This window comes from Chiloscyllium plagiosum, chromosome 8, assembly GCF_004010195.1.
Source record: "Chiloscyllium plagiosum isolate BGI_BamShark_2017 chromosome 8, ASM401019v2, whole genome shotgun sequence".
NCBI lineage: Eukaryota > Metazoa > Chordata > Chondrichthyes > Orectolobiformes > Hemiscylliidae > Chiloscyllium > Chiloscyllium plagiosum.
This window is the reverse complement of record NC_057717.1, coordinates 97,199,641-97,221,804: the sequence shown is the minus strand read 5'-3', so window position 1 is coordinate 97,221,804 and position 22,164 is coordinate 97,199,641. Positions and strand designations below refer to the sequence as shown.

Here is a 22,164-nt window from a genome sequence, read left to right as displayed (position 1 = left end):
CAACAATGTCCTGTTCCTGAGTGAATACTGATGAAAAGTATTTATTCAGTGTCTCCCCAATCTCTTCAGCCTCCACACGCAACTTCCCACTACTATCCTTGACTGGACCTATTCCTACCCTAGTCATTCTTTTATCCCTGACATACCTATAGAAAGCCTTTGGGTTTTCCCTAATCCTACCAACTAAGGACCTTTCATGTCCCCTCCTTGCTGCTCTTAGCTCTCTCTTCAGGTCCTTCCTGGCTACCTTATAACTCTCAATCGCCCCAATTGAACCTACACGCCTCATCTTTACATAGGCCGCCCTCTTCCATTTAACAAGGGATTCCAATTCCTGTTCCTACCTGGGGAAGACTCTCCTGCAATAATCAGTAAATGGTGTGTCACTGTTCACTTAGGGAGTCTGTGTTGCTGGGGGAATCATGTATTTTTTAAAAACATTTATTTATGGGATGAGGGTGTCGCTGGCTAGGCAGCATTTATTGCCCATCCCTAATTGCCCAGAGGGCAGTTTAAGAGTCAACCACATTACTGTGGGTCTGGAGTCACATGTAGGCCAGACCAGGTAAGGATAGCAGCTTTGTTCCGTAAAAGACATGAGTGAACCAGATGGAGTTTAACCTGAAACATCAGCTCTTAATTCCAGACTTTTATTGCATTAATCAGAGCGGATTCGAATCCAGATTCGCAGAACATTACCTGGGTTGCTGGATTAACAGTCCAGCGATAATACCATTAGGCCATTACCTCCCATGCATGTGGTAGCCTGGAGCTACAGACAGTGTCAGTAGAGGCTCCGAGGTTGTCTCTATCATGTGATAGATCAGGAATCTCTCCTGCTCTTCCTGTCTGCTATTGCCATTGTGTTAGAAGGATTCACAGAAGCTGTTATCCAACCTATTTGGCCCCACTCCTCCCTTGGCCGTCGAGTCCTGGATTGGAACCCGAACCCGGAGCTTAGGCTCAGTGGGAGAAATGCTGTCCACAAAACGTCTAACCAAAATCAGTTGGTGCCAACTTCATTAAGAATGGGAGCAGTTCTCTAGAAAGGGAATAAAAGGAGATGGCAGGGGCTCAAATCAAGGTACAAATTAGCCATGCTCTCCCACCATTGTGCAACATGCTTAATCCCGATATTGTGTAAAGTTGCCATTTGGCCCATTGAATCTGCACCTACCCTCTGGAGAACCTCTCACCTCGACCCACCCCCAATTTCCCATGGCTAATCCACCTAGCCTGCACCTCCCTTGGCACTATGGGAAATTTAGCACAGCCAATCACTCTAACCTACACATCTTTGGACTGTGGGAGGAAACTCGAGCACCCAGACAACAGGGAGAATATGTAAACTCCACACAGACAGTTGCTCGAGGGTGGAATTGAACCCGGGTCCCTGGCGCTGTGAGGCAGCAGTGCTAACCACTGAGCCGTTGTGCCACCTAAAGAGGCTCTCACTTGAGTCCTGCTCCTGCGCCAATTGCTCTCAAAGATTTTACTCTCTAGACAACCTATCAGTCCAACCAGCTACTTTCACTTGACTTCACAATTTGCCTCAGAATTGATGGGAGGAATCATAGAACCCCTACAGTGTGGAAACAGGCCACTCTGCCCAACAAGTCCATACTGACCCTCCAAAGAGTAACGCACCCAGATCTATTCCCCTACCCTATTACTCAACATTTGCCCCTGACTAATGCATCTAACCTGGATACTATGGGTAACTTAGCACAGCCAACCTGCACATCATTGGACTGTGGGAGGAAACCAGAGCATCCGGAGGAAACCCACGCAGACACGGGGAGAACGTGCAAACTCCACACAGACAGTCGCCCGAGGCGGGAATCGAACCCGGGTCCTTGGCGCTGTGAGGCAGCTGTGCTAACCACCGTGCCGCCCCCAAATGATGTCTACGTTTGACCACAGAATAATGAGCTGATGCCTGGTTCCGAACTGTGGTCTCACCTTGGGCTCCACATCCAGCTGGTTCCTTCTTATGGATTTCAGCACCACCATGCGACGAGAGTCCGACCTTGTGGTTAAAGGTGCTGGGGAAGGCACTAGCTACATTCAGCACACCTGGACCTCGAGTTGAGGGGACAGTCTGTTCAGCGTTTCTCTTGCTGAATATCAGTTTCAGGGACTTGTGGTTCACCCCTACACTCTGGGTGACCGTTTGTCTGGTGTGACAACTTTCTCAATGAAACAGAATGCTGCAAAGCCATGTGATTACGTGATGTGGTGGCATGATCACGTGATAGAGAGGCGTGAACACGTGACATAGTGGCGTGATCATGTGATGTAGTAGCATGATCGCACCCCAAACCTCCCTCTCTGCTCTTTTGACCTGAAATGACACAGGCCACAGGTACTTTGAGCAAGGTCGAGAGCTGATTTTTGATTTTCCTGGGAGAGTCATGTCATCCTGACTTTGCAGCCCAGTAGCACGAGGTGTAAAGGATGGTGAGGGGCTCCGAGCCAATGACTTCATGGAGAAAGAGCACAGGCATTAGAATGGACACACACACACATATCAGCCTGTGGGGTGAAGTTGTATTTGCAGAATTACATTTTACTTTGCTCAAAAACTGCATGAATCCATGTGAGATTCTGTAAATCTGTTTTTTTAGATTAGAATCAGTCTAAACATTGTGACACAGACAGCCTCACAGGGAATTAACACCTTTATCTGGGCCGACATGACACCAATTGTTAAAGTGCACCTGAGAATGTAACTTTTTAAAAAGAGTTCTGCGATTCAAATATGAAAGAACTGAAACCAACATGATCATTTGAAAAGATGAGAGACTTTAACAATCTGAGTCCTTTTCAATATATGATTTCAGTTACATCACACTGTAAATTTTTGCTATAAATTCTGTGTCTCACAATCTTATTCTCCACAACTGCCTGATGAAGGAGCAGCGCTCAGAAAGCTAGTGCTTCCAATTAAACCTGTTGGACTATAACCTGGTGTTGTGTGATTTGTAACTTTGTACACCCCAGTCCAACACCAGCATCTCCAAATCATTTAGAATTCCTGTCAGCAACATCTCATCAAAATTGACCTTAAAATTGGGACGGGGGTTCCCCTTTTGTCTTAAAGGTCCTTTTGCTTCCTGTCACCTCCCTCAGGTACGTCAGTCAGGAACCTTCCAGTACCCTGGAAGAGGGAAAAGGTCAGGGATACAATGAAATCTTGGTCTGCTGTGGTCAGCAGTGGTCAGAGAAAGGTTGGGACAAATCCCCACTCAGAGAAAATAGGTCAGGCCAGTGTGGGGAAGGTCACTGCTCACTTAGGAAGCAACCTTGGAAGGCTCCTCAGTAAAAAGTGTCGCCATCTTCCATTTTCTTTGAGATGGAAGGTTAATATTGGGCTCAGTTCAATTTATTGAATCCCTGCAGTGTGGAAACAGGCCATTTGGCCCAACAAGTCCACACCAACCCTCTGAAGAGTAACCCACCCAGATCCATTCCCCTACATTTACCCCTGACTCATGCACCTAACCGACACATCCCTGGATACTATGGGCAATTCAGCATAGCCATCCACCTAACCGACACATCCCTGGATACTATGGGCAATTCAGCATAGCCATCCACCTGACCTGCACATCTTTGGACTGTGGGAGGAAACCGGAGCACCCGGAGGAAACCCACACAGACACAGAGAGAACGTGCAAACTCCACACAGTCAGTCGCCTGAGGCTGGAATCAAACCTGGGTTCCTGGCGTTGAGAGGCAGAAGTGTTAACCACTGAGCCACCGAGCCACTCAATGGTCTAAAAGCCTCCGAATTATAATAAGGACTTAAAGGAATCGCATTTAATAGCATCTTCCATGACCACAGCACTTTACAATGGAATGAAGTATTTCTGAAGTGCATCACTGGTGTAGCACAGGAACAGCGGGAGCCAATTAGCACACAGCAAGCTCCAGCAAACAGCACCAATGACCAGATGATCAGTGTTGCCCACTCATCCGGACACTGGGAGAACTTCCACCTTCGTTCTGAGGTTGACTGATGACCAGGAAAGTAACTGGAACCAACCATCTCAGTCTGGAAATGATTCAGGAACGAAGCAGCCTATGTGATAGGTGCCCCATCCACCAGGTGACACTTTCACTCTGTCCCCGCCACCATAAGACACAGGAGTGGAAGTAAGGCCATTCGGCCTATCAAGTCCACTCCACCATTCAATCATGGCTGATGGGCATTTCAACCCCACTTACCCGCACTCTCCCTGTATCCCTTAATTCCTTGCGAGATTAAGAATGTATCACTCCTGCAGCAGCAGTGCCTGCCATATACCAGATTGTATTGAGCAACTCCCCAAGAATCTCTCGACATCACCTTCTGAAGCTGGGGCACCACCACTGGGAAGGGCAGCAGATACATGGGAGCACGGTGCCTGCGAGTCCCCCTTCAAGCCACTCACCATCCTGGATCGGAACTCCGTCTCCATCAATGCTGCGCGGGAAGGACAGCCACCCGGAAGGTGTTTTCTCAACAACTGGAAAGCAGAAACGTTGTCTTCTGGTTCCTGAAACCACTGCAGCTCACAGCCCTCAGAGGGGTGTGTGGGATCAGGAAACATTAGAGGGACCAGAGATCGCCACTCCTTCAGTGGCGCTGTCTCAAGATCCTGGGATTCACTGCCTAACAGCATTGACGGTACATTCTCTCCAAACCACATGGAGTGCAACAATTCAAGATGGCAGCTCACCCACCACCTTCCCAAGGGGCTTTGGGATACAGGATGAGTGCCAGCAATACCCACATCTCATGAAGAAATTGCCTTCCTTTCCAACACAGAACTTTCCCTTTCTTTCTTCCTATTCCTGTCTCTCTACACATCTCAACCCCATTCTCTAATTACTACCCGTACTGATGAAAGGACAAATCTCAACAAAGACTGCCTGAACTGCTGACCATTTCTGGTATTTCTTACTGTCTTTGGACTTAGAGTGGCATGGTGGCTCTGTGGTTAGCACTGCTGCCTCACAGCACCTGGGTACCAGATTCAATTCCAGTCTTGGGTGACTGTCTGCATAGAGTTTCACATTCGCTCTGTGCGTGGGTTTACTCTGGTTTCCTCCCACTATTCAAAGATGTGCAGGGTAGGTGGATTGGCCATGCTAAATTGCTCATAGTGTGCAGGCTAGGTGAGTTAGCCATGGGAAATGTGGGGTCATAGGAATGGGGTAGAATGCTCTTCAGAGGGTTGGTGTGGGGATACTGTGAACGCCATATTGCCTGTTAAGTATAACAATAGCAATAGGACGGCATGGTGGCTCAGTAGTACCGCTGCTTCCTTACAGCGCCTGGGACCCAGGTTCGATTCCAGCCTCGGGTGACTGTCTGCTTGTACATTCTCCCCGTGTCTGGTGGGTGTGCTCCCGTTTCCTCACACACTCACAAAGATGTGCAGATGATTCAAATTAGGTGACTCAGTGTTCAGGGATGTGTAGGTTAGCTGCATCAGTCAGGGGTAAATATAGGGTAGGAGCACTGGGTCTGGGTGGCACGGTGGCTCAGTGGTTAGCACTGCAGCCTCACAGCACCAGGGACCCAGGTTCAATTCCAATCTCGCGTGATTGTCAGTGTGGAGTTTGCACATTCTCCCAGTGTCTGTGTGGGTTTTCCTCCCACAGTCCAAAGATGTGCAGCTCAGGTGAATTGGCCATGCTAAATTGCCCACAGTGTTAGGTGCATTAGTCAGGGGGGAATGGGTCTGAGTGGGTTACTCTTCGGAGGGTCGGGTGGATTTGTTGGGCTGAAGGGCCTGTTTTCACACTGTAGGGAATCTAATCTAGTAGCAAGTATTACCTGTCCCACAAAAAAAAAAGCCTACCTAATCTGTGGTAACCAGGAAGGCTTGAATAGTTTTATGATTTTTTTAGCTTATTACTTTCCAAAACGTTGGTTAACATCAAACGATAACTGCCAGAAACACCACAGTTAAATTTAATGTACCGTCCTCCAGATATTTAAATTTTCACCACCTCTTACACAAAAAAAGGAATGTTTGCTCTGAGTTTGCATTATAATATATACAGTGTTTGCGAGTCAGATGGAGTGGATTACAAATATCATCTTTGAGCTCTGGGACGTGCATTCAAATCTATCTCATTTTGATTGGATTAAGATCTTTTCTCTCTGATCATTACTGGAAGTCTAAGTAGAATCAATTTGCCCATTTTCTACCACTAGAGAAGGATTAGTATTATGAAAGTGCTGCTGTTGGTTCCAGTTGGCTCTTCATAAATGTATTTGTTGAGTATCTTAGAGTTGTGAATGCAATGCAGCTACTGAACTACTTTACTTTCAATGTCACAAAGAGTACAGTTACATTGCATGTTGGTGTCAATTCGCAGAGGGCAAAACTCCCATGAATCAGAAGCTCTGGGTTCAAGACACACAGCAGGATCATAGCTTTAAAACAAAAATCAAAGTTGATACTGCTTGGTAGTGCTGAGAGACTGCTGCACTGTCTGAGACATCTGGAGAGAGATGCACTGGTTCCTGTTGAGATACATGATGCAGGACTCTGTGCTCTACAGGCTGTTCCCCGGGACGCACACTGAGACAAACATCGACTGCACCTGGTGCACCATCAACGTGGCGAAAGATGCTCTTTGGTCAGCCTGAAGCTTGTTGGTCTTCTAGAGCAAGGAAGTGACCCTGACCGAGTATTGCAGTGTGGCACACTCCAAGGGCCAGGACTACGTACCAAGGGACGCACTGAAGCTTGGGGAAGCTGCCGCCAAGGCACAGTAGGGAAAGACCACCATCTGAGGTCTTCCTGTTGAAGGTAAATAGGGGCCCGTTCAGTTATCGGACCCTCCCAATATCTCAAATGCATGCAAATAAAGTATTGTACAAGTAAGAGATGCCTTTGATTTGTTTGGATAGAGTCAAACTCCAATGTTTGTTTACTGTACAGAACCCGACAGCGTTTGTGACTGTGCCTACATACAAAGATATTTTTTATGAATAAAGTATATTCTTGAAGTAAGAAGAAGTCTGAAGCATTGCCTTCCAGGTGAGACAAAATTCCAAAGGCCTGTCCACCCTCTCTGGGTAGATGGAAAATTGTACGGTACTATTCCGAAGGACGGGCTAAATAAAGAACAACAAGGGAATTCCTGGAAGCTGGCACTCATCCTGGGATTCTACCAACAAGCACATTGACCGGGACCCAATGCAATAAAAAAACCGGAAACAGTTCAACAACGAATCCAACTAACTCCTGAGCTACAGATCTTCACCAAACACTTCACAAAAATGACCAATATTATCTCTCGATCAACATCAATAAAAAGAGATTATCTGCATGGTGATTGTGATGAGGTCAGCTAGCTGGACCTCATTGAGTTGTTAATCTGGTCCAATCAGAGAGCCCTGGCTGACATTATAAAGAAAGGTTAAGGCGTAGGAGCAGGCTGCCTTTACAGTAGCCAGAGGTGGGAGGGATGGTTGGCTTCCTGGGAGGGTGTGTATTGTCTGCACTGTTTTTTATGTAAATGGACTGCCTTATATGTACTTGTCATTGTTACTATTTTGTGATGATTGAAACTGGGATTTGTGGTTTGTCCTCATTTCCCTGAAAACCGGTTGAATGTCAGGGTTTGGGGCCTGGCTTAGCCACCGCTCTCCCTGTTTCTCTGTATACAGCTGTTAATGTTAAATGTTTGTAAACTGTATCATTGAATAAAATTTTTTTAAAAGGTCGAGAGTCAGAGATACTCACACTCTGATGCCTGGCTCTGTAGGAGACAGTGCTATAGTCAAGAACAGTTCATGTGCGAATAAAGAGTGACTTGGCGATGGGATACCGGTCTCTGTGGAGTTATTTTAATTTGAACACTACGCCATTGTTGGTTGTGGGAGCTTACTGGGCACTAGTTGGTCTCTACGTCTTTGATATGTCAAAACCGAGTGTACTTCATACACCTTGCATTGCATTTGAGGGAGGAAGAGCCCATAAGAAATTAAAAGGACTTAAATTAACTGTGTCCAGTTCTGGTCTCCCTGCTATAGGAAGGATATTATGAAACTGGAGTTGAGCAGAATGTTGCTGGAAATGGAAGGTTTGAGTTATAAGGAGAGGCTGGATAGGTCTTGACCTTTTTTCACTGGAGCGTAGGAGGGTGAGAGGTGACCTTAGAGAACTTTATAAAATCATGAGGGGTATAAATAAGGTAAATGGCAGAAGTATTTTCCCTAGAGTGGGGGATTTTAAGATTAGGGGTCATACTTTTAAGGTAAGAGGAGAAAGATTTGAAAGAGACATGACGGGCATTTTTCTTTTTTACATAGGGAGTGGTTAATGTGTGGAATGAAGTTCCTGAGGAAGTGGTGGATGTGGGTACAGTTACAATGGTTAAATGATATTTGGATAAGTCCATGAATAGGAAAGATTTGGAGGAATATGGGCCTGGAACAGACAGGCGGGGCTAGTGGATTATGGTCAGCATGGACTGATTGGACCGAAGGGTCTGTTTCCATGCTGTATGATTCTATAACAGCTTAAAGTCAAGTCATTTAAAACCATGACATTCCTAATAGCTCCCTGTGAGACTTCAAGAGACACAGCTTATTATCACAAGTACCCTTACCATTATCTACAGCTGTAAACACTTGCACCTTATTTTTGAGTAATACAACTTGCTCACCAACCCCTGGACAAATTTAACCTTTAACACCCCACTGCTGCCTCACGGCGCCAGGGTCCCGGGTTCGATTCCAGCCTCAGGCGAAAGCACTTCAGTGAAAGTTTTTTTATGACTCCATAGCAGAACTTAAACAAATATTAGAATCTGAAAGAACTGCAGATGCTGGAAATCAGAAACAAAAGCATAAATTGCTGGAAAAGCTCAGCTGGACTAGATTAGTTTCGGATATCTGGTCAGCATGGGCGGATTGGACCAAAGAGTCTGTCTCTGTGCTGTACATCTCTATGACTGGCAACATCTGTGGAGAGAAATCAGACTTAGCGTTTCAGGTTGAGTGACCCTTCAAACCTGATGGTAGCTAGGACAACCTTGGTTTTTATGCAGAACATAGGGTGGGGGAGTAGGGGTTAAATGGTAGCACGGTGGCTCAGTGGTTAGCACTGCTGCCTCACAGTGCCAGGGACCCAGGTTCGATTCCAGCCTCAGGCGACTGCCTGTGTGGAGTTTACACGTTCTCCCTGTGTCTGTGTGAGTTTCCTCCCAAAGATGTGGGATTTTTTTTTCATCCAAAGATGTGCAGCTTAAGTGAAGTGTCCGTGCTAAATTGCCCCATAGTGTTCAGGGATGTGTAGGTGAGATACAGTCATCAGGAGTAAAGGTAGGGCTACAGGGTAAGGAAATGGGTTTGGGTGGGCTATTCTTCAGAGGGTTTGTTGGGCTGAAGGGCCTGTTTCCATACCGTAGGGATTCAATGATAGCTGCAAATGAGGACTGTTAGTGGTTCCTAAAGAAGGGCTTATGCCCGAAACGTCGATTCTCCTGTTCGCTGGATGATGTCTGACCTGCTGCGCTTTTCCAGCAACACATTTTCAGCTCTGATCTCCAGCATCTGCAGACCTCACTTTCTCCACTGATAGTGGTTAACAATGGTGGTGTGTAATAGCAGACTATGTGATAACAAGGTCTGGTGTGTGTGGGTTGGAGGTAAGGACTTGGGTCTCGATATTGAGTCCAGAAGGTTGTAGGGTCCCCAAGCGGAACATGAGATACTGATCATTGCTGGAGGTCTGCAAGGAGCCTGAGACAGAGATATTGGCTGGGGAATACTCACAAAAATCAAAATCCATTGACGTTAATCATTTTGTGCAAATATTTCCCACTGCAATCAACACTGAACTAAGTTAGAGACAAAAAAAAGACTGCAGATCCCAGAATCCAACACTGGACAGCCCTCAGACCGCAAAGCCAAGCAAGATTCTCAGGCCGTCAGAGAGAGAATCAAAGTAAAGACAATCAGAAATTGCTGGAAAACCCAGCAGGTCGGGCAGCACCTGTGGAGAGAAAGCAGAGTTAACCTTTCAGGTCGAGTGACCCTTCTTCAAAGTCAATAGTCTTCCCACCCGGCAAACTACCCATCTCCCATATCCAAAAGAGAACTCCATTCTCGGAAAACAGTGAGAAATGCAGATCACCTCAGTCTGTAAAGTTAGGGTCAGAGAGTCTGGGGGAGATGCAGTAGTGGTAAAGGCAATCATATGCATAAACGTACAAAATTTAAAAAATCAATAAACTCTGGAGGCAAATGTTGTATAAAAGAGTCTGAAAGGGTTAATACCGAGGGGTGCTGCTGCCCTATGGAGTTGTGAGCGGAACAGCTTGGATCTTGAAGGAATAGGATCTACCATCTGATCCTCCTCAAAGCATGTGTAAACGGTGACTTTCCAAGCAATGTAACCCATAACTAGTTGCTGACGTGCAATAAACGGAGACTTGTTAACGAAAGGAGTCCCTTTTAGTTAGACCAAGAAGTGGATTTCTCTCCGCCAACCTGAACCAAGCAAGTCCTGTCATTTCTCACACTTCATGAGCTGCAGCTCATCCGACCCAGTGATCTGGAGCGAGGCCATGCTCTTCAGGAACTGGGCCGACCAATCCTTCATCCCCTTCACCGTCAGGTCTGACCACCTGAAGGTACTGGGTATTTGGTTCGGAGGGGCTGGGCGTGCGCCAAGTCTTGGGGGGAGCGTATCACGAAAGTGAGGCAAAAACTGGGCGGATGGAAGCTACGATCACTCTCCATTGCGGGTAAAAACCTGGTCATCAGGTGTGAGGCACTGTCAGTGTTATTATATGTGGCACAGGTCTGGCCTATTCCCAGAACCTGTGCCGTCGCAGTCACCCGGGCCATCTTCCATTTTGTATGGAGATCAAAGATGGCCAGGGTCCGAAGGGACTCGATGTACAAAGCTCTGGGCAACGGGGGAAAAAAAATACACTAAATGCCACCCTCACCCTGATTGCCACCTTTGGTGTGTGGCTGCATCAAGCTGTGCGTGGATCCCCGGTACGCAAACACAAAGTATCACTACGTACTGAGGTTCTGCCTGTCCCCAGTGTTGCAAAGGATGGGCCTGGCCTCGCTGCCGCAGAACGCTCCAAGTAGCTGGACCGTTCCGTATCACCTGTCCTTCGTGGAGAAATTTATGAAGAAAAACACCTTTGACCACAAGTCCGTCAGGAAATGGTCAGCACGTAGTGTCCTTGAGACCCTTCGGGAAAAGGAGAGGGCGGATCCTATCGAGCGGTTCCCTGAGCAAACTGTCAAAGCCAGTTGGCAGAATGCCTTATCGCCAGAACTTTCCAACAAGCACCAAGACATGACTTGGCTGGTGGTGAGAAGGGCTCTGCCTGTGAGATCCTTTATGCACGCCCGGACTCTCAGCCGCACCGCACGCTGCCCTCGAAGCAGCTGCGGGGGGGAACGAGACTGTCACACACCTCCTTCTGGAATGTGCCTACGCAGAAGAAGTCTGGAGAGGAACGTAGTGGTGTTTGTCGAGGTTCGTCCCGCGGGACTACGTGCTCTACGGCCTGTTGCCCGGGACGCACACCGAGACGAACATCAACTGTGCCTGGAGGATCATCAACTCGGTGAAGGACGCTCTCTGGGCGGTCCGAAACCTCTTGCTCTTCCAGCTGAAGGAGCTGACCCTGACTGAGCGTTGCGGACTGGCACATTCCAAGGTCCAGGACTACGTGTTGAGGGACGCGCTGAAGCTTGGGGCAGCTGCTGCCAAGGCGCGGTGGGGAAAGACCACCATGTAAAGTCTGCCTGCCTAAGAACAGGGGGCCCACACAGAAAGTGGGCTCCACTGACGCTTCAGCTAAACATATGGATATATATATGAATGATTACTCAATCTCTGTATGCAAAGAAATGGAATGTTTACATATGTACGGCATGACCAATTGTACAGATCAAAATATTTATGAATAAAGTATATTTTTTGAAATGAATAAGAGATCTGGCACAGCCATACAACACTAAATCCACCTCCTCACATTGAATGACAGATAACAATTTATCGCCACTTGTGCTCTTCAATGAGCAACGCAGGGAAAGGCTTGGACTGTCACCACAATCCACTGCCATTTTGAATTGTTTAAGAAGAGAAAGATAAGGCGGAATCAGTCCATCTTCATTCCACCACATCCACCATGGGTTCTGAGACGGCTGACCAACAACACCTGTGCCGGTGTCCTTCTGTCGCCTCGCTGCCACCTGTGCCAATGTAGAAGACGCCACTCTTCAGGGGCCATCTCTTCGTTGCTGGGCCCACCTGGCCGCTGATTCCAGGTCCCGTGCTGGACTCACACTTGCCCAGCAACCAGGAGACCGCAGCTCCGCTACTGCCACTGCCAACAGGGAGTCCCCAGTTCCAGGCCCACCACAACCAGGAGCTGACACCACCACCTCACCAATTACGTGGAGACCCTGCTCCAGGCCAACGAAACCAAGAGTTGCCACCACCGCCTCACTGATTACCAGAGATCCCTGCTTCGGGCCTACCACAGCCAGGAATCCTTGGCTCCACCACCAGGCCAGGCCGCCACCTTACCAAGAGTTCCACTCCCCTCCGTGACGTCACCCCCGACAGGAAGAAGATGAAGGAAAAAGGTAAAAAGAAAGACAAGAAAGGGAAGGAAAGATGGGAGAAAACAGCCATCTGGATTAGACGGGCCTAGGAGGCCAGACGCAGCCTACCTTGCCAGTGCCACCATCTTCTTCTTGCTCTCCCTAGTAACAATTGTACAGAGTGTTGGTGAGGCTGCATCTGGAGTACTGTGTACAGTTCAGGTCCCTGTATTTAAGAAAGGATGTCCGGGCACTGGAAGCCGTTCAAATAGATTCACTGGGCTGAATCCTGGAATGAAATGGGTGACTTATCAAGTACAGATAACCAGGTTGAGCCTTCATTCATTAGCATTTGGAGGAATGAAGGGTGATCTTATTGAAACATACAAGATTCTGGGGAGCATGGCAAGGCAGGAGCTTGTGAAGAGGTTTCCATGGGTGGGGGAATCTCAAACTAGGAGACAGACGGAGGGGACACAAATGTAAAACTGAGATGCAAAGGAATTTCTTCTGAGGGCAGTGAATGTCTGGAGCTCACTACCCCAGAAAACTATGGAGGCAAAATATTTAAAGAAAAGGTAGATAGATTTCTAGCCGAGTTGAAGACTATTAGGGACAAAAGAATAGTTTGCGGCCTGCAGCAGATCAGACATGACCTTGTTGAATGGGGTGGGGAGAGCAGGCTGGAGGGGCTGAGTGGCCCATTTCCTTTCCTGTTTCCATATTTAAAAAAGCTCAAAGCCTTCTTACATTGCAACGTCCAATTATTGAGGGAGCAAAATCTGTAATTAAGCAGTTGATTGTTTTGTTTAGTTCAAGTGGCATTAGATCAGCAAAATGTCATGCAATGATAAATGCCTGAGTCAGTGGTAAAGCAGCAGGACACTGTTCTTTTCACTGGGATTTGAATAGTTTGCAATGCCGGAGCTGTAGAATGATTGATTGGTTGATTGTCACGTGTACCAAAATACAGTGACAAGCTTTGTTTGTGAGCAGTACAGGCAGATCACAGTAAGCAAGGACATACAGATCAAAAAGGCTTAGACAGAGGTGTACAGGTTACTTTGCACAGGGCGTGCATGAGGTGAGATCGTGTTACCAAGATCAGCGTTATTTGAGGCTAAAAAGAGTCCATTCATCAGTCTTATAATGGCCAGGAAGAAGCTGTTCCTGAACCTGTTGGTGTGTGTGTTCAGGCTTCTGTATTTTCCCCCTGATGGAAGAGGTTGTAATAGAACATTATCGTGGTGGGATGGGTCTTTAATGATGTTGGCAGCCTTTCTGCTGCAGAGAGAGGTGTAAATGGAGTCCAAGAATAGAAGGTTGGCTTCAGTGATGGTCTGGGCTGTGCACACCACCTTCTGCAGTTTCTCACACTCCTGGGCAGAGCAGCTGCCATACCAGGCCGTTGTACACCCAGACAGTTTGCTTTCAGTGGTGCACCTGTCGAAGTTGGTGAGGATCCTTCCAAACATGCCGAATTTCCTGAGCCACCTGAGGAAGAAGAGGCGTTCTTGACCGTCACATCTACATAGGAAGTCAAGACAGGTTGTCGGTTATCCGAGGAACTTGACGCTCTCCACCCTATCAACCTCAGCTCTGTTCTCCTCCTTTCTTTCTGAAGTCAACGATCAGTTCTTCAGTTTTGCCAATGTTGAGAGAGAGAGGTTGTTCTCATTGCAACATGTCACCAAGCTCTCTATTTCCCTTCTCTGTGAACTTGTAGATGATATTCGTTCGGAATTTGGCAACACAGTCGAGGGTGTGCAGGAAGTAAAGTAGGGGGCTGAGGATGAATCCTGTTCAGGTGGACATGAGATAATGGCTTCGACTCAAATCTATGAATTCCATGAACACTCTCACTTCACTGAAATTCAAGTTGAAACCATCATCTCCTGACAAGCTGAATAACCGTTTTCCAGCTCCAGTGCTTCAAGCTATTTAAATCCTAGTGAAAAAAGAAGAGTGTTCTGCACTGACTCGGGCATTTATCATTGCAGTTTGGAAGACTGCTCCTTGACAGATTTTAGCTAGAAGCTCAGAAAGCACTACAGAAGTGCAATTCTTCCTCAGTCAAAAAACGCTCACTTGTTCCACAGCCTGGCATACTTAATCCAAAATGAATATACTGCAATTGAAAAATGTGAAACCATTTCACAGGGATCTTATTTCACTCTGATGGTGCATGTGCATTTGGAGTGCATTATTAAAGCAAAATTACATCCCAACAATAAAATGTCTCACACCCACACACAGTAACTTTTTAATACACATTCATTTCTTAAGTTTATTTCAAACTGTGGTCCCACATCTCCAGGACAGAGACAGTTAACAGCCAAGTGTTGGTTTCCCCAACCAAGAACATACCAGAACAGATAGGACTTTCCTTGATTCCTGGCTGAACACTCAGTGTTTGGTGGGAGGGGTGTTATCCATGTGTCCTGAAACCCAGTCTGAAACTAATCCCTCTGGCCCATTCTCTATCCATTACTCTGCAGAAGTTCAAACATTCACCTACCTTTCCCTTGAAAGATCCACTCACCACTTCCTGAGCTCTCTGCCCAAGGGCAGGTCTGGTCCACACCACCATTATCTGTTCCTGCGCTAGGCCAGGGAGGCAACTCCTCAATCCACCCCAGCTGGAGCGGGGAAATCGAACCCCGAATCTGATCCGCCACAGTCGTCTGAGCCAACTGCTACACCCCACCCAGGAGTCTGAGCTGCGGAGTGGTAACATGCTCTTAGGTACATGTTGTAGCTATGGATAGCGATGGTAGCGGCTCCCAATTTCTTACCATCATATGACTGACCAGGCGAGGCCCCATTGCCTGCCATTTTTGATGATGCTGTCACTTTAAGAGATTGTATTGTCCTGGCTGTATCTTGGAGAGATTGTAAAACAGACGTTCAGAGCTGGCTAGTTAAAACCGCCATTAAACAGCTCAGGAAGCTTGGGGTGTTTGTTTAAAACAGTCTGAATGGTATGACCAGCTCTCACAGATCAGGATCTCTGGGTAACATCAGAAGCTATTGGCTTCTCAACAGATTTGGAAGCTTCAGTGAATGTTTCCTGGCTGCTACGCTCTGAATTTTCTCTTGGTGTTATCTTCCTCCTGAATTGGAGAACTGCATGTGAGAATCTGTGTCTGAACTTGCCTTTTCTTTTGCCAAGGGGTGTGTTTGTGGGATGTTAGGACATTGGAACAGTTAATTAGTAATAGTTGCTCTATCCATCGTTCTGTTAAGTTTTCCAATAGAGTTGTTATTCTTTCTTTTAACTACAATGTTTAAATAAATTGTTGCTTAACCTCAAGGAGTTTGGCCAGTATCTGGGGCAGACGCCTCACACCTGCCTTTAAAGTACGAAAAAGTTAGGGTCTAAGCTGCCTTTGTAACATATTTTGAGGGGGTCTGCGTCTGGTCCATAACACATTGATATGTATTGGAAGTATTTACAAGTTGGTCATCAACCTGTTCCTGCCACATTACAAGCACGGCTTCCTTAGTTTAATCCAGCACAGAGGCGGGAATACCAAACACCACACCACAGGATCTCCCATCTTTACCGACTCCTTGTGAGAAAATATTTTATGCATTTGATTACAACCCTCTGCATTAAAAAAAACTTAACCTTGCTTTATTCCTGTGTGTTATTTTATACATTTATGAACCCATCTTACATTGTTAGCCGCTAACAGTTTACACTCACCCTCCTAGCGGAGGGTGATTGCTATCCAATACTATCTTTCCAACTGTTCTTTGGGCTCTATCCCTACTTAATGTTTACTCCTTACCACCCCTCCCCCATCCTAGCTTCTGCATAAAAAACATTTTCCTTGCTACTATCAGTTATGAGGAAGGGTCACCAAACTGGAAACATTAAGTCTAATTTCTCTTCACAGATGCTGCCAGAACTGCTGAGCTTTTCCAGCAATTTCTGTTTTTGTTTCTAATTTAGACCATCCACAGTTCTTTTGGCCTTGATCAGAGAATGAGGGGAGACCTTACAGAAATTTATAAAATCATAAAGGGGCATGGATAGGGTGAATAGTCAAGGTCTTTTCCCCAGGATAGGGGAGTCCAAAACTAGAGGGCATAGGATTAAGGCGAGAGCGGAAAGATTTAAAAGGGACCTACAGGGCACCTTTTACACTCAGATGATGGAACGAGCTGCCAGAGGAAGTAGTGGAGCTGGTACAATTACAACATTTAAAAGGCATCTGGATGGGTATATAAATAGGAAGGGTTTGGAGGGATATGGGCCAAATGTTGGCAAATGGGACGAGATTAATTTAGGATAGCTGGTCAGCATGAATGAGTTGGACCAAAGGATTTTCTCCCATGCTGTACATCTCTCTGCTCTACGACCTGCCAACGTTGAACTGTGGAAATTGGACCCTTCAGTATAACTGCTGTTGGGTATGATTTCTTCAGCGGCACCTCTTGATCTCATTGATTGTATGGGATCTGAACATGTCCCATATTAAAAAAAGCTGCAGTTATACAGCCCGAAAGGCGTATTCCACTTGTTTACCAATCCATATCTCCACGTCATCCTCATCCACTCAACTGTGGTCTTGGATGTGCTCAGAAACATGTTCTCCACATTATTTTCAACGTGGTGTTGTGTCGTGGGTTAACCTTCCATACTGAGTGTATGCAAAAGAATAATTGTTGTCACTGGATCAATGAAGTCATCAGATAGGTTAGTTCAAACAAAACACTCCAACTTATGGTTGCAATCTGTTTCTTTGTGAGGTTAGTTGAGGGATAAATATTGGCGTGGAACCCCAGATCTTCAACTTTGGGCAATAGGATCTCTTGGATCAGTTTTCCGGGACAGACTGGCCTTTGGTTTAACATCTTATCTGAGAGACAGCTCTTCCAACAGTGCAGCACTCCTGCAGTGCTGAACTAGTATTGTCAACTGAGAGTTTACGTTGAGTGGATCAAGTAGTCATCTTTGCATTGACTGGACAATGCAGCCCTATTTCCAACAAATCTGTTGGAACAAATAGACTTTCTAACCATTCCTCAAATTCACGGCTGAGAATTTCAGTCAGGGCATGAGTACTAATACATAGAGATATCACATAGCTGATTTTTGGACACCAATTGCTCAATTTTTAAACAGAAATCTATGTTTTCACAAAGCTTTTGTATCACAGCATGGCAAATTAACATTCCAGCTATTTATAAGGTTTTAAATCTGTGGTTCTCACATTGAAAACTGGGGGTCAGTGCAAATGAGTATTGCAGCCAGTAGTTTCAGGCTGTTAAATGTTTCTGTAACTGAACTGAAAGGTTTGTTTCTTCTGCAGTGCAATCACTATTTGTATGTTTGATGAGACTCTTGGTCAACTCTAAGCTTGCCACTTGCCTGGTTGAGCCAGCACTGTTGACAGTAGTCGTGAAAGGTGTGAGTGAAAGAAATTCTGCATTCTTTAGAAAGATTAAGAGCATTGATACTTCATTCAGTCATACAGTCCGAGAGTTATGGAGATGTAGAGCCCAGAAACAGACCCTTCACTCCAACCCATCCATACCTAAATTAATTTAGCTCCATTTGCCAGCATTTCGCCCATATACCTTTAAACCCTAGGAGGACTGCAGATTTGGGTGAAGATTTGTAGCTCGGGTGCTCGTTGTTGTGGTTCTGGTCGCTGAGCTGGGAATTTTTGTTGCATCCTCAGTGCATCCTAGGTGACATCCTCAGTGCTTGGGAGTCTCCTGTGAAGCGCTTCTGTAGTGTTTCCTCCGGCATTTATAGTGGCCTGTCCCTGCCGCTTCCGGTTGTCAGTTTCAGCTGTCCGCTGTAGTGGCCGGTATATTGGGTCCAGGTCGATGTGTTTGTTGATGTAGTGTACAAAATCCCATGCAAGGATTGCACAAAACACTACATAGGACAAACAGGAAGACAGCTAATGATCCACATCCATGAACATCAACTAGCCACGAAACGACACGACCAGCTATTCCCTAGTAGCCACACACGCAGACGACAAGCAACATGAATTCGACTGGGACAACACTACCATTATATGGCAAGCCAAACAGAGAACAGCCAGGGAATTCCTAGAAGCATGGCACTCATCCACAAACACATCGACCTGGACCCAATATACCGGCCACTGCAGCGGACAGCTGAAACTGACAACCGGAAGCGGCAGGGACAGGCCACTATAAATGCCGGAGGAAACACCACAGAAGCGCTTCACAGGAGGCTCCCAAGCACTGAGGATGTCACCTAGACAGGGGACGAAACGTTTGCAACAAAAATTTCCAGCTCGGCGAACAGAACCACAACAGGACTGCAGATGCTGGAGAGTCAGAGTCAAAAAGTGTGGTGCTGAAAAAGCACAGCAGGTCAGGCAGCGTCTGAGGTGCAGGAGGGTTGAAATTTCGGGCACCAGCCCTTCATCATACCCGAAACATCAACCCTCCTGCTCCTCAGATGCTGCCTGACCTGCTGTGCTTCTCCAACACCAAACTTTTTGACTCCCTCCAAACCCTTCCTGTTCATATACCCATCCAAATGCCTTTTAAAATGTTGTAATTGTACCAGCCTTCACCACTTCCTCTGGCAGCTCATTCCATACATGTACCACCCTCTGTGTGAAAAAGTTCCCCCTTAGATCCCTGTTAAATCTTTCCCCACGAATTTTGGGCTCCCTTACCCCGGGGAAAAGACCTTGTCTATTTACCCTATCCATGCCCCTCATGATTTTATAAACCTCTATAAAGGTCACCCCTCAGCCTCAGACGCTCCAGGGAAAACAGCCCCAGCCGATTCAGCCTCTCCCTGTAGCTCAAATCCTCCAAACCTGGCAACATCCTTTGAGCCTGTCCCACCCTCACACCTGATCGTCAGCATCTGTTTAACAATAAGGGGATCACTCATTTAGGACAGAGTTGGGAGTTCTTTATCCCCCTTACAGAAAATAATGAACCTTTGGAACTCTCTTCCTCAAAAGGAGCTGGAATGTAGAGTCTTTGAACATTTTTAAGGTAGAGCCAGATAGAGCCTTGTTAAGCAAGTAGAGGGGGAAGGTGAAAGATTGTTGAGGTAAGGTGGGAACATGGAGTAGGCAGAGTATTAAATAGTGGAGCAGGCTTGAGGGGCCGAATGAACTACTATTGATCCTGATTAATATGTACAACACTGTTTACTCACCTTCCACGCATAACCCTAGATACTTTTCACTAACAAAGCTATTGATCATAGCCTTAAAGTTTCAGCTGACCCAGCATCTACAATTTATTTGAGGGGGAAGGAGAGAGATGGAAGAGCCCTCCTGACAGTATTTTTGAATGGTCTTTTTCTTCATCCAAATACAATGCTTTACTCATTTGTAAAGATACATTGCAAAATATTTTGACCAGAAAATTACAAAAGGTGCGATAAAAATTCAACCCCCTGCACTGCAGGAAGTGTCAAATCCACCCAGTGCCTGAATAGCATCCCACCCTATCCTTTCATCTTTCCCATGTCTAACCCACACGTCCCTTGACCCTATGGGCAACTTAGCACTGCCAATACATACTAACCTGCACATAGAAACCCACACAGACACGGGGAAGCATATGCAAAAGCCACATAGACAGTCACCCGAGGCTGGAATCAAACCCAGGTCCCTGGCACAGAGCAGCAGTAGTGCTAACCACTTTGTCTGTCTGTCTGCCTGCTGTGCTCACAGTGCATCCCACCACCATCCAGACTCAAGAAACAGTGAAGCTAAGGTCAGTCCTCTGTCTGTGAAGCAAAACCTTTAAACCCCTAACAACATCTGTGCTGCACATGTGCCCTCCTCAGGGTAAAGTAAAATTGTCCAGACTCCTACCAGAGCAGAGGGCTGCTGTCTCATTTACAGAGACAGAGAGAGAGAGAGAGAGACATCATGGTGGTTTAACCAGAGAGTCACCACACCTCAGGCGAGGAGAGAGGTTGAGAAGGAGATCCCTTCACAGTAACCTCAGCAGGTGTGGGAGTTGACTCCAAGTGAGGGACGCAGACTGGCACACTCCAAGGTCCAGGACTACATGTTGAGGGATGCACTAAAGCCTGAGTCAGCTGCTGCCAAGGGGCAGTGGGGAAAGATATGAGGTCTTCCTGCTGAAAGTAAATGGGGGTCCATTCAGCTTTCAAACCCTCCCAATCTCTCAAAGACATAAATATAATCTCCTTCCAGTTTAAGCTGCCTTTGTCTTGTTGGGATACAGTAAAACTCCAGTGTTTGCTTGTTTCCGTGATATGCTGCTGTACAGAATCAAACAACTTCAATGACTATTCACAAAAAACAACTATATATGAAGTACATATTTGAAATTTTTAAAATCACAGGCTAGTTGGGGATCTGGCTCTAAATGTTGCCTTTCCCCTGTATGTTCACAAACAGCCCACAGCCTCCACCGTTTATAAGTCGCATTTTCCTTTTCTCTCTCGAATTCCCCGATTCTAATCGATAATATATACATTACACACACGCCTCACCGATGTAGAAATTGGTGGCCGTCCTCATCTGCCGGTGTTTGCTGATCACATAAATCACCAGCGAGTTTCCGACTAGTCCCAGCAACATGATCAACGCGAAGAGCAGGGGCACCAGCCAGGAATCGGTGAGGAACGGCGGGCTCTCCTCGCCCGTCAGGTTGGTATCGGATCCGATACCTGCGCCGATACCCGAGCTGGGCTCCCCCCTGCCCCTCGCCCAGAGCCCGGAATCGGTGGCCAACTCCAGCAACGTCGCTCCCGCTCCTCCCCGGGGACTAATCGATTCGATACCTCCCCGATTAGTAACCGATACCCCGGCGGCGGCGGCTCTCTCCGCGCCGCCCGTGGGGGGCTCGGTCAGTCCGGAGTTGGTACCGATACCTGGCCCGTTTGGGCGAGACATGGCTAGTTCCGATTAGGGCAGGTGGGGGAAATCGATATCAGTCGCGGGTCATCGGCTCTCCCGGCAATAGTCGAAGGCAAATTCAAACTGACTCCAATCACATTCCGGGGAGGGGAGAGGCAGGAGAATAAGCTCCTCACTGTCCAAGCTGCAGCTCAAGACTGGACTCACTTCACATCTACTGCCCTCTCTCGATCAGCAAACGGGGGGGGGGGGGGGGGGTGTTTCTAAGCTGCTGCAGTTGCTGGGACCTGGAGTCTAATCGATGCCCCAACCCAACACGACTTAGTTCCCTGAGGGAAATACAAACCAGCCCCTTTCATCGTGTCCCTGGGGCTGAGGTGTAGACCTGTCTGTGTAAGAGATGTCTCTGAATGGAGTCAAACTCCACTGTTTGCTCCCTTGATGCAAAGCCCAACTGCGTTTGTGACAATGGTCTATATGCAAAGAATTATTTTTTCCTCTTGAAATGCCGTCATAAAAAAAATTAGACTGTGAATCTGCAGACCCAGAACTGAATGTTTTTTTCCATGTCAATCTGATTCTGGCGTGGCTCAGTGGTTAGCGCCAGGGACCCGGGTTCAATCCCACCCTTTGGTGGGTGTGTAGAGTTTGCACGTTTTCCCTGTGTTAATGTGGATTTCCTTCAGTTCCAAGATAGAATAGAATGTTCGCAGA

At 46.8% G+C, this 22,164-nt stretch overlaps 1 protein-coding gene across 1 annotated transcript in view; it reads right to left on the bottom strand.

Annotated features, from left to right (window-relative positions):
• Positions 1-21,657, bottom strand: part of LOC122552448 (G-protein coupled receptor 54-like) — a 35,039-nt gene extending 13,382 nt beyond the window's left edge. The window contains exon 1 of the mRNA XM_043695179.1: positions 21,084-21,657. Coding sequence (XP_043551114.1) covers positions 21,084-21,486 — 403 coding nt within the window. The 5' untranslated portion in view covers positions 21,487-21,657. The remainder of the gene's footprint in view (positions 1-21,083) is intronic.
• Positions 21,658-22,164: the final 507 nt, after the last annotated feature.